Source organism: Copadichromis virginalis, linkage group LG20 (genome assembly GCF_057382275.1).
Source record: "Copadichromis virginalis isolate Kocher_CV1m ecotype Utaka linkage group LG20, C_Virginalis_male_GT1.1, whole genome shotgun sequence".
Taxonomy (NCBI): Eukaryota; Metazoa; Chordata; class Actinopteri; order Cichliformes; family Cichlidae; genus Copadichromis; species Copadichromis virginalis.
The window spans coordinates 6,564,937-6,578,626 of NC_140637.1; the positions used below are offsets into that span (position 1 = coordinate 6,564,937).

General features: G+C 42.1%; 1 protein-coding gene across 1 annotated transcript in view; it reads left to right on the forward strand.

The window, feature by feature from the left end:
* The window catches only part of kazna (kazrin, periplakin interacting protein a), a 200,095-nt gene that overhangs the window by 61,003 nt on the left and 125,402 nt on the right, over positions 1-13,690 (forward strand). Inside the window, exon 4 of the mRNA XM_085442894.1 lies at positions 1,950-2,139. Coding sequence (XP_085299020.1) covers positions 1,950-2,139 — 190 coding nt within the window. The remainder of the gene's footprint in view (positions 1-1,949; positions 2,140-13,690) is intronic.

A 13,690-nucleotide genomic window follows, 5' to 3' on the forward strand; every position in this document is an offset into this window, starting at 1 on the left:
TTGGGGTGCTAGGTTGGCAACTGAGGCAGGTTTTCTCAGTCCTAAAGGGAAAAGATGACTATACAGAGAGGTTAATTATAAGTGCTTGCTGTCAAAACAGTTGGAGGTGTGTCAGCATTAGGAAGAGTCAAAAAACTGGCGATGGCTGATATCTTTGGAAAGACGTGCGTGTGGTGCAGCCCTAATGAAGTTATCATTAATGAGTAAAAAGATTGTGTAGAAAGTCAGATATTCCCACATTTATGGTTGGGAATCAAAATATGATATTGATCACTATACTGAAGTCACAGTTGTGAAAGATGCAGTCGCAAAACAGTTGACTCAGTTGACTTTAGAGCGATGATTTCATGTGTTCACTGTTAGTTTATTGATACTGGTTCAGATAAGCTGCTCACTTAATACTGCATATTCATGTACAAGAATAACAAGCTAATGCATGATGTGAAATGGGTCCAAACTATGCTTACATGTGCAGTGACAATAAAAAGAAAGGCAGTGTAATCCTTTAAGCCCTGTATCCGATGACTATTGAGAAACATGTTTATTCCCTGTCAGCTCTGCTCACTTACAAATGGGCTGCACCGGATTCGTCGTGAGGCTTTTCTATATAGAAAGCTTCCGCAATCAGTCTGTCTCCTGTTCAGTTTCTGGGGTATACTTTACATTTTGAAAGTAATGTTGTTGTCTTGCAATACTTCTAATATATAAGCAGCAGTTTTCACAGCCACGCTGCAGATACCCCTCTGTGGCACTGCAAAGGAAAGAAGGAAGCAAGAAGAATTACAATTATGAAGGCAGAGCATAGATTTTGGATACAGATACAAAAAAGTATGTATTGCATAGTTAGTCACACAGCATGTAGGACATTTCCACATGTGGCAGTCAGCCTTGGGCTAAAGCTCATTCTTAGCCTAAAGGATAGGCAGGAAGGAGCCTATGATTGCATTCAGAGCCCCCCGCTTAATGCTATACAGAATAATATGTCAAATCTTAACTGAGTTACTCTGAACACTCCTATCATAATAATATCCGAGTCGACTCAATGGATATCAAAATGTGTTATGATAATGTTAGAGCACATTTGAAGGGATGAATATGTTCCTCTTTAACTTCAGCCTGAAACATTAGAGCAGGGCTTCAAAAAACGCCTTTGTCTGCCGGACGAATACCTCGCTGTGATAATGTGAAAAAAAAGCCCTGTTTGCACAACTATTATTGTTTTCTCCACACAACTGCTCCTTTGTCAAACTAATGATTTCCTTCCCTTTGTCCAGAAGTCCTGTGCAGGATTTGCATGCAGAAAGTTAGAAAGAGAAAAAGCTGCAGTGTTTCGATTTAGTCCTTTTTCACCGGATTACAGAAATTTGTTGCGAGTTTGTTCAGCAATGAACGCATTCCCAGAACCTCAGACAATATCTCCTGAAAACAGCTGTGTTGAGAGACTCTGATTTTCCATGTGCTTATGTGTCCTAGCGTGCTCCCCCACCCCCTCGCCTTTCTCTGCGAATGGTACAGTCCATTTAAAAAGGCGCTTGTCATCTCTCAATGCTCTGTGTCCTTTCAACAGTCAGCTGCAGGGAGCACATTTCACAGGGGCAGTGCTGGCGCTCTAATGCACACACAGACACACTCATGCTGTTACCGAACTCTCAGAGACACACTCACAGGCATGCTTGCACACTGACACACTCTCACCACACACACACAGCCTCTGAAACGTACACTCCTTCCAGCAAACACACATTTCCCCTGAGCCGGACGCCTCTCTTTAAGGGAAAGGACTAACTGCTCTGAGGATTTAACTTGGCTTTCTCATAAAACAAAAAGGGAAAAGGAGCAATCTGAACAGGGGAAAAAAAAGGAGGAATTTATTTGGGGGCACCTTCCTTCCCAGGAAATGGTCAACTTGTCAGTATGACACCTTGTCTGGATTCCCCTCTCTTCCTCAGGCAAAAATCCTGAAAATGATGGATGACAACAAGCAGCTTGCCCAGCGCATCGATGGGGCCATTCAGTCAGCCAGCCAGGAGGTGACCAACCTGCGGTCAGAGCTGAGCGCCACCAGCCGCAGACTGGCCGAGCTGGGAGCGACGGACTCTTCTGCCAGCGTGCTTGAGACCCTGCAGCACAACCACAATGGTAAGAGAGCCACGCTGGGAGTGAAGTGACGGTGTCTTCTTGTTCTTTTTGCCGAGAAGCTGTGAACATGTGGAGAAGGATGAGTGCGCTCTCATTCAGCTGTGTGTGAGTGTAGTCTTGCAGTGTGCGTCTTATCATGGAGGACATCCAAGAGTGAAAAAAGCCTCCACTCATACCTCTGCTCATGGGAATAAGTGCATTTCAGAGTCAGCGAGAGAGCGGATGAATTGAACAAAAGAGGGGTTTATGTTGACTTGTGTCCACTTTCAGTTCTCCCTTAAAATCCCCTCTCATGTTGAATAATTAACCCCCTTAACCTTTAAGAGGAGAGGGGGGCGGGGGTAGTGCTGCACTTCAGTAAGGACAGAGTGGGTAAAGTTACAGCCTCTTTTTACTCTCAGGCACTCTGTGTGCTAGTTCAGTCGGCTCTCCCCTAACCGGGCAATGGATCTGCGTCTCTTGAGGAGGAAGGGAAAGGGGGCTGGTTTTAGGGTTGCTGTTGGTTACTGTTACTGAGAGCTGTTTGAATGGCTGCCCAGTGTATAGAGAAAGCTGCCTTCTGTTTGTGTGTGTGTGTGTGTGTGTGTGTGTGTGTGTGTGTGTGTGTGTGTGTGTTGCAGCTGCTTTATTTGCCCTTTTCCAAGTTTTATCTACTCAGTTTGACATATAGATAGGAAACAGATGGGAGTTTTTGTTTCTGTGCACATGCATAAGCATGGCTGACTGCATAAGCACGCGTGGCTAAATGTGTGCCCATGGGCTGCCGTGTCCCTTTAACTTCTGGCACACGCACATTCTCACACTCTTGCTCTTTCCGTAGCAGTCAGCTGGTACAGTGAGCGGTCTGATAGGATGCGTGCCATCCGGGCTTTGGCAGCACTCTACTATGAAACCACATCTCTCGCAGACACTTGTGAAATCAAGCTCAGTAATAGACCTGCTGTACTGCACTCTTAGATTAAAACACTGTTGGTGAACTTTCCTTTAGCAAAGACAGTGAGTCATTTGGTCCTCAGTTGACCTCTGTGGTGCTTTTTAATAGGGGAAAATTTGAACACAGGCTGTCGTATACAGCTGGTCAGGAACTGTTTGGTCATGTGTCAGCTTTGTTTTCAGTGGACTGACACTGTAGCCTTTCTGTTTCTTTGTCAGTGTGTATGTGCCTTGCGTTATCCCTTTAACCCTGATGCATGCTCACATTCCTGCTGTGTACCAGCGTGAGAGACAACAAGCACTCCTCTGGGAGGGTTTGAGCACTGATGTCATTGTCCTTTGGTTGCTGCTTCTCAGCTCAGCTGAAATGATGACTGAGTGATGTGCACGAATCACGTTCATCTGTGTGAATATTCTTTAAACGTCCTAAAGAGTGCAGAAAAACACTGTTGGTTTGCTCATTCTTACGACATTCCCAATGCTTCTGAAATGATACACCACGAGACGCTGAGCCCTATCTGTGGATCTTTTAGAAGATGTATTTTGTCAGACACAATTATCTGCAAATGCAGTGCTAAGTGGTTCTGAGTGCCCCCGATTTTCAACATCAAAAATGACATGCACACATGTCCTTTTGATACTGAAGATTATGGTTGCCAGTTCCTGCTTTTGTTTGCCCAGTGCATCTTCCCACTGTCATTGTGTTGCTGTCAATAAGTCTATTCTTTTTTTTTTTTCACACCCACCTCTTGCTGTCTGTTCTCTCAACCCCCTTTTTCTCCTTGTAGCTGTTCTTTACAGGCTCAGGGTGTATAATAGAAACAGCTAGGGATAGGAGGATTAGGTAATTTATCACCAGTGGCTGTGTTGAGAAGGGAGGTGTGTGGTAAGGGTCGCCGGTTCAATGCACAGCCGGCAGAGTAAGAGTCCTGAGGGAAGCTGTGTTGGGGGTGCTATCTGGCACTTCAGATCCAGCAGCACTAACCTTGCTAGTAGGCTAGCTTACCTTAATTGCATTCCTGCTTCCTGGGGGGGCTTACATTTGCATGTTTCATTCTTCCTGGCAAGTGCAAAGTTATAAGGAATTGGATGTACTTGATCATCTTCTAGTAGTTTTCCTCAGAGAATTACAAGCTCACAACTGTTTAGAAAACACAGAAAAAGACCACAAGCTTTGACCTCACTGTCTTCCTCAAATGATCTTCCCTAACATGTTATCTGTCCTCTGAGCTCACACTTATCCTCCTCGTGGTCCCCGAAAGCACCGCATTTAACTCTGAAGGATGTTAAGCATCCATGAAACTGACCCCAAAGCTTCTGCCTGTGTGTGGCATGAGTTGGCATCATTTTATCTTTGTATATGGGAGAAAATGTCGCTATGGAAAGTTTGGGTGAGTGAAAAGCCCATTCATATTATGCTCATATTGCCCTATTTCTGTACGATGACCTTTGGATAGACGTATTTTTGAGATGTCTTTTATTTTACTTTTTTTCATAGTGGTCAAGAGACTTTTTATTTTCCACATACACTTTTGTCAAGGTGCATACATGTGGAAAAAATCATTCCATCTTCTTACTCTAGTCTCTGTGCTACACATATAACCGCACACTGGATCCGTTGGGGTTACTTTGATTATATGCGGCACAATTAGCACAGGTAAAGTAATTACTCAAAGTGCTGGCACATTAAACTGGTTCTTATTCTTATTTACTTTCACTAGCAGAGTCTTTCATACATGGTGGGATATCACCAAGATCCCCAGAGTTTACTGACAGTTGCTGACACTAATAAAAGCGCATTGTGGATCAACATTGGATATTTATCGTCACTAATTATATCTCAACCATCGCTGGTTGGATGTTTAGTTATGAATCATTCAAAGGTCAGTCATATTGTACTTAATGACTCATACAATCGGGGTAGTTGAGAGAGAGAGAGCCAAATATTCGTGAGCTTTTTTGCCAACACACAAAAGTCATGCTTTTCTGTCTGAAACTCATCAAAAACCTTTACATGATGTCGCAATCATTTCAGTTAATCACAGATTTTATCCACTCGATAATTGAAAACACAAAAAAAATGTTTATCATTCAGGAAGGCTTATCCAGGATATCAAGAATGAGTAGAGGCTATTATATCATTTAGCATGGAGCATTTGCTGTCTCTGTACATCATGAACGCACAGACAAACTCTGCATGTTAAAAAGCTACTGAGAACTCTCGTGTTCTTTAAATCTGTTCATGAAAAAGCCTCCTTGGCCACTGACATTAAACAGGATTAATAATATCAAGAAGGTATTTGCTTAAAAAGCAGTTACTCCTTTGGAGATGGAAGAGAAGAGCAACCTTGATGTAACAAGACTACTCATTCTGTTAAAGCTATTAGCTAGTACTCGAATTGGAATGAAATAGGTGCCGGTGCTATATAACAGCAACTTCACAGGTATTGGTTTAACTTATGTTTAACCTTACAATAATTACACCTTAAAGCAAGCTGGGGGATATCTGCACTCTCAAGCTGATGTGTTCTTGCGACGCCGCCTGCATTCATCAGTACAACATTGTGTGCGATTGAGCTTTCCTGTACCAGCAATGTGGAAGGACCAGTTGGCAACTTCCAAATCTCACTGAGAGTAACAGAGAGTCCTATGTTTTACTTGCTGTGAAACAAAAATGTATGCCCCATCTGTTCCTAACACTTCCCTAGTATCATCTTTCAGGCTTACTAAGGTAACGTGGCATTTCAGCAAAATTACTTTGGTCTGTGATTAGGGTTGCCAACCGTCCCTTAAAATACGGAATCGTCCCGTATTTAGAAACAAAAGTACACGTCCCGTATTGAGCTAATAAGGGACGCACTTTGTCCCGTAATACAGTGAGAATCAAAAGTAGTCTATAACTTTTAATGGAATTAACGCTTTGTTTGAAAACATAATTCCCAGCCCCTCTCCTGCTTTGTGACCAATGAGCTGACAGCACACTTATGACAATTCGAGTATGACAAGTCAGATTACCGCTCATCTCATTGGTTGAGGAAAGGTCGCTTACGGAGAAAATACCGGAAGACAACCGATGACCACAACAACAAGCATGGCCAACAGGGAAACAAACGCCGACACTGCGGTGCAAGTCTCGGACGGCACACTGTGCCTCCATAAAATGAAGGTTATAACAGAAAATCTGTCGCTCGCTCTTTCTGTCTTTCACTCACACAGACACACCACCACATCAACTTTGCTAAATTGCTAATGAAAAACATTGATCAGGCAGCTGTGATTGAGCAGCAGTGTAAATCCAACTATTTTCACGGTTGTTGTGGTCGTGATAATTTTGTGATGCCACATGGAAAAGGCTCGGATGAGCTTTCCAAAGTTCTACAAGTTGTGCCTCCATCGCTTGTGTCCAGATCACACGCTGCACAGCCGTGCTGCAACGTCTTTTTCACCGACGTTTACGTGTTTGCGCGTGAGCAGCTGCGGTGACACCCTCACGAGCGATTGATGATCGGGAGCTGGTCGTGAGGTGTTAATCGCTTCTCGTTACCCCACGTATACTACACGACGCACGATGAAGGCCAAAATCGGGCTGATCACCAAATCGGTCGCACGACTCAAAAATCGGCTCAAAATGGGCCAAAAATCGCACAGTGTAAGCCCAGCATTAGAGCAGCAATGTTTGTTCGCTCAGAGAAAGAAAAAAAAAAGGCTGCAAAAGTACAGGGAGGAATGGGAAAAGGAAAACACCTGGCTGGAAAAGTGCACGATAACACCTATAAAGCGCACTGCACTGTGTGCCGGCGCACTTTTTCCATAGGCATGCTTCTATTGGTGGGCACATGAAGAACACGAGGGGCATGAAAGCTCGGGGAACCCTTTACCAATTTTTTGTCCACCAGGCCACGGCAGAAGCAGATATGGTATGTAAACACTGGTTTGTTTTTTTTAAACCCTCTGGTTAAGGTTAATATGGGCATGTGCGGTGAATATCAGGGCTATGTGGCCAGAAGTGTGATAATATAATTTATTTTGTGTAATAAACAACTGCAAGGATAGATGATTACAACAAATAGATCACTAATACATAAAAGTAATACATAGATGAATATGATGATGAGTTAAGATGCGTAATCATGGGAACAAGTGGGTTTACAAACAGGAGCAGCTGATTAGCTTTAGAAAAGCTGAAATAATACCTCAACTGAAGCCAACTGTACTAAATGCACTAAATGTGCACTGTTACAAGAATGATTTTGTTCTATTGTTTTCTATTAATTTATATAATTTTAAGTTAAGTAGGACAGAGTTCTTTTAAAGAAAGATTTACTTATATTCTCAAAAGTTAAGCATGACAGGCTTCTGTTTAAGAAAGAGACCTGTTTTACTGTGTTAATGTTGTCATTGTGAGCTAAAAATAAATGGCTAAATGATCATTTGTTTCCCATATGGTCATATCACAAAGAATATGCATCTGCTTAAATCAAGTTCAAGTCAAATGGTTAAAAAATAATTTCACACACAAAAAAAGAGCTACCACACTGGGAAGGGTGAAGACAACTGGGTTGCCCGGCCCTGGCCACGAGGTGTCCCTTATTTATTTTTCAGGGAGTTGGCAACCCTATCTGTGATTGCAATTTTTACACGTGAGTGCAGATCTCTTTCTGCTCAGTGGGGCTCCCGCCATTCTGCGTGCAGCGTTACCAATCAGTTGTCAGTATTGGAGAGACACTGCTTCCAGAGTAAATGCTTCATTACCATCAAGAAGAGCAGCTTGGACATTTGTATTCGTCTGGTGTACAGCGAGTACTTGTTCTTAAGCTAACACAAGTGATGCCCTCATGTTTCCTGGTTTGCATATATATACACAGAACAGGGAGAAGATGTCTTCTGTTTTACAACTAGTTACTTTAACATACAAGTGCTTAGTGTACTTATTTTAAATTAGTACCCTCAGAACTGGGTGTAATGATTCTAGTGATTTTCTTTTTAACCTTTTAGTAAAATTGAGGGATATATCAAAAATTAAGAATTGTAAGCAAAGCTGAAGGTTGCATTGAATGTTTGGTCACTGCCATTCCCGTCTCAAGCCCCAGTGAAGAGAACCTTTCCACTGTTCTCTTATTTTGTTGTTAAGTTGAGATGCTGTCAAAATCTCTGCAGAGTCATTCAAGTGTAGAATGTCCTCACATAGATTACAGGTTTTTCCATGAATTTGATTTCCTGCTGTATTTTGTCTTTGCAGGCAGTGTCTGGGAAAAGTTGACATTTTGCAACATGCCATTACCTTCGTACCCTTTCACACTCACTTTTATTGATTTGACGAAGAGCTATTGGTGTGAAGCTGCTGTCACTCAAATGAGCATTTGGTGTAGGGTCCCCGCTCCGTGACTGAAAAACAAAAAAACGAAATAAGCTATAGGAAAGCAATAGCATGGTAATACATGGGGATTAAAGTGGTGTTTGTCAGATTGGGCGTAGCTGTGCAGCGTGGGGAAATCACTTAGAAATAAGCGAGTGAAATAATAACGTGTGGATTTTTCTTTGAGTACAGACTGTGATCAGTGGACCTGTGGTGCTTCTCCCATTTTCACTGCTCTTTGTGGATTTAGCCAAATAAATTCAGGAGATGTTATGCAGGCTGATTTCCAACCATTCAATGTTATTAGTGTAGTGTCAAATGTAGAATTCAGTGAATTAATCCACTCAGCATCATAAACTGATGTTTATAGTTGTGCACTGTGTGTCCAACACAGTGCACAACTGTAAACTCATGTAACCTCAGAATAACACAAAGTTAGTGTGCTTCATTTTATTTTGTAAGACATTTCACAAAAATACTATATGTACAAGCACACAAAGAATAAACTAAAAAAAACACACATTAACCTTGCTATCAGCTTTAATTACTCGTTAACTGAAGGTAATGTTAACGCCATTTCAGGTTATTCCGGCCCAATTTAACCCTCCAGTTTAATACGCTCATAAAATACTGCAGTTGCCTCAGACTGTGAAAATGGCACCAAATCTCATTAGTGTTTTTTCTTTCTTTTGTCGATGGAGATGGCTTTTGAATCCCTCTCTGTCTACGGCGATGAGAAACCTAATGACTTGTGTGAGGAAAAATGATAGCCCTCCTCAGGTTTCATGTTTATGGCACGTTTTATAGTCATTTATTTGACAAAGTTACCCAACAGATGGTTACTCATCAGAGCATTTCTCAAAAGTGCCACAAAAATTGGATCCGCCACAGTTGCCTTTGGCATTTAGCTCCTCTTGTGGCATCAAATGCGGTAACTTTCATAATGAATCCCATGTTTATAAGGAATCGCCACCAAATGAAGGTATTTATTTCAAATCAAATGACCCAGGCTTATTCTATGATGATACTGAAACATGAATGTGTTTGAAGGTACTTTCGTAAATAGGATGTTAAAGATAGGTGATGATTGTCTGTAGCCATATGTTTAGAGGTCATTCATTAACATACGAGTGTAGTCATCAAGCCGTCGTTTTAGCAGAGAAGTTGTTAGGCCCAACACCTGGGACTGGGCCAGAAAGGGGGGTGGGTTTGAGGACTTGGCGTGGTCTAAAAAAATCACATTTTGAACATACACTAATGTTTGTTCTGGGCAAACCTTTGGTCCCAGTATACTTGTAGGCTACGTTATAATGTACCGTGCCCTGAACATTTTTACAGACCGAGCACAAGCCATATGGCATTCCCTAATGTCAGAAACCTTCCCCAGCAGGATAGTTTGCCCCAACACATTGGATAGAGTAGGGCATCAACCCAAAGAGCACAACATCCCAGATCCCAAACTGACTGAAGCTGAGACAAGCCTGATCTGCATAGACCCCGCCCCAGAAATCACAGGACCCATACAATCTGGCAGCGTAAGGGAGATCTATATAATATTAGCCAGGATGCTGTAATGATGTGTTTGGGTGTGATATGCTGTTAGTATGTCAAGTTTGAGCTCGCCGGAGAGTGGCTGTGCATCGTCAGCACTTCCACATATAGATACACAGACTCACACACAGGTCTCTTTGACCTTGTCACAAATCATTGTGACAGAAGAAGTGTTTTCCAGATAGTTATGAGCTACCAACACACCTCGAGACACTAGCAGTGATTCGTTCTGACACTAAAAAACATACAAATTAAACCCACATCCCGAAATTAAACTATCCTCCGCTACTATTTACTCTTCGCTTGAACAGACAGTCCACTGCCCTTCGTTTCATTTTGGTAGGTCAGGTCTACAATATATATTTGATGTTTTAGGTTGGTCACGTTGTAGTATGCATTAATGAGTTGGAGCAGCTCTCTGGAATGTAAATTTATGTTGCCCTTTGTCCTCCAGCTTGCCTTTGCTGGAAAGTAATGCTAACAGTACTCTCGCACACAGCGGCAGATGGCTCGAGCAAGTGTCCTCAGAAATTGGTGACTTTGCACATATTCAGATGCCACGAAGTGCAAATTCTGAGCTCTGTCTTGCAGAACTGTGGAGGTAGAGGGTGAGAAAGAGCAAAAGTACAAAGAATTTGTAACTTTTCCCATATTTACGAGAGGATTTGGAATATTCTTTTGCTCTATGAGGTAGACAGGCCAGCGTAATAAATGGTGCACCACGTGAGTAGACTACTGTGAACAATGATTAAAACTCTCATTAATGTGATAAAAAGCTTCATTAGTGGGCGATCGTGGGTGGTGGACATCATTGTTTTTATACTGCAACTGTGGCCTTTCTTTTTAATGTGCGTCATGGGAGCTCAGATATTTCAGAACAAACTTGTTCCTCCTGATAATGTGGGTGAGAATCTTTGGTAACGGCGTCGTTTTCACTGATCCAGTGATCATAAAGGAAATAAAATGGGAAATTAGAGCAGCTGAATATAGGCTATAGTGAATTTACATTGGATGGGATGCTGATGTATAAAGTCTGCACAGTGGAAGCAGATACGTTTGCTCTGTAGCCCCAGAGAATGGCTACTAATAGGCTCAGATAGGAGATGAGGAAAGAGCCCCCCCAGTGGTATTCAAATGATGTGATATGACGGGAACTGGGGAAAGGGGAGGGGTCTGGTCTGCTGAGGGGCTGCCTAACATTTTGTCAGCAATTACTCACAATGAGGTGTGGCGAGGTGATGGGTTGCAGCGGCAGCAATGATATATATATATAATGACATTTTCACTGTTCATCTCACATTTCTTTGAAGCGGTAGTGGTACATGATTTGAGTTTCAGCTAATTTGGACCTACAATGCATGTAATCATAACAAAATGCTTGACCAATATGTGGAGATGATCCGCAACTTGATGTCAACCCTTACTCCTCGGCAGTCTTCAAGTGTTGAGATAGTATTAAGTTTCCAAACAAGACGTTAATTGATCTGTTGAGATTAATATCATTTATTATTCCCACGGCACATCCAAACAAACTTTGGCAAGCATAAAGTGTTAATATATTGTACCACCTTATGATAGATAAATAATAATTTAGCAAGAGCTGGGCGTTTAATAATGACATGGTTATGTAAAACAGCATTCATCTTCTTCAGGGTGTTCATTTTTCATCCGTGCAAGGGGATACATAAGTGTGTGCATCCGAAGCTGATAAGCTAAATTTGGTTGCAGGTATGACTGAATAGAATGACTGCAAATGCACTGCAGAGGCATTGCCTCGCCTCGGAGCATTTTCAGACATATGTACTGGTCTGGGTTCAGATTTTTCCTTGCACGTATCCCACTGCAACCGATTAAGAGCTGACAAATAGAGTAGGATCTCGGATCAGTGATTCTGTAAAGCCTCTGCTCATGTGTCAAACGGTTTCCAGCAGCACAGAAGGACTAGTCAAGGGAGCTGTTTCAAAGTGTTTGTGAGGCATTGCCTTGAAATTGCTATATTACTCTTGGAAAAGCGCACAGGATGTTATGTTCTTGGCCAAAGCCGTTGACGTTTAATGTTTACAGACAAGGATCGGTGGGAGTGCAGAGGTATTCTTTCACAGTTGACACTAAGGTAGTTATTTGAGTATTAAATACTCCCATCCACCTCCCACATTTTGTACTTAGCACACTGTTTGGAATGGAGCCCCTAAATCTTGCTGGTGGTTTTGAGTCTAGAGCAGCTTATTATTAAGACATACCACCTAACCCTTTAGCTGTCTAATAGTAATTTTAGGGAAATATTTTTTCTTTCTTTGTCTATGATCACATTAGATGCATTATGAGTGTTGCTGGTGACAGCCAGAAGTCGGTGGGTGCAGACACATTATCAGTCTTATATGCTATGCAAACCTTCATAAATTGCAAGCTGTCAGAGTTGCAGCTTTTAGGCATGAAATTACAAAATCGAATCTAACAAGGGAGTTCATTTCCTGTATTGTTGTCCTGTCTCATATCTCCCTAAATTTCTTTTTTACATTTTCTACTTGGAAATCGTAAAAGGGTTCCCCAGTTTTTTAGTTTTCTTTTTTGTGTGTGTGGATGCAACCAAAAGAGGCAAAAAAAAAATCCTGTTAGCTTACCCGGGTTTTTTTGTTTGTTTTTTGCTTCTACATAGCAACAGCCAGCATAAACAGATAAAATGCTGTGTTTACGTTTGTTCTAGTCAGTTAATCAGGCCTGGCTTTTGTGAATCTGAGTGATCATCCAGCTTCCAATTGTCCATCTATCAGCACGCAGACTGTCCAGCCAGCTGGTGCCTGCTGGGTTGAAGAGGCAGACTGGGCAAGGCTAGATGTCACAGTGGTGGCAGGTGGGAGCCACCATCAGGTATCGTAATGCCCGCTGGCACAGGCGAGACTGTCTCGAAGCAGCATGACTTGGTAGAGAGAGAGGGGGAGAAAGAGGGAGGGGGAGGCATCTTGATCCATGCGTGTGCCAACCCTGACAAATTGGATAAAGCCTCCAGTGGACTGGCACAGTAGATGTAGAGGGCAGAGGGAGGGAGGGAGGGAAGAGGGTGTTGGTTAGCAGATGTGTGTGTCATCACAGGCCTGGCATCATGCTGAAGGGGAGGAAACATTATTTACACTAATGTACGTAAACAGACAGATACATGCAGATGCAGTGCAAAAGTTGACGTCTGTGTGCGTATGTGAGGACCTTCACTTTCATAGCAAGGCTAAAAATACTGCCTACGGTTCTGTTTTCACAGGTACACACACTGCCTGTCTAGGTGTACTTTTCATCCTCTACCTCATTAGTTTTTCACATGTCTTAACCAGATTTTTAAAATTTATTTTGCCTCTATTATTTATTTGAAAAGTCACTCGAATTTCAGTTCTTCTGGTGCATCTTCGTCTTCAGGCTTGTCTTTAAATTCTACGAATGCTGCATGTTCAATTATAATATAGTTGTTGTTCTACGTTCATTTGTCTATAGTAGTTCATATACATTGGTTAAAGTATGTGCATAAGTTACAATAATGACTGTAGTGGCGAATTTCTGTCCCAAGCTTTGAAAAAATAATTCTTCCACTTCTTAATGTGAGCTGTTCAGATTTATTTCTGACTCGTACATACAAACAAAAGATGTCACGGTCAAAAAACTGTTTGCTGCTACAGCGCACACTTCCATTGCCCTCCTGGCTCACTCTAACCTGCTACAACACAT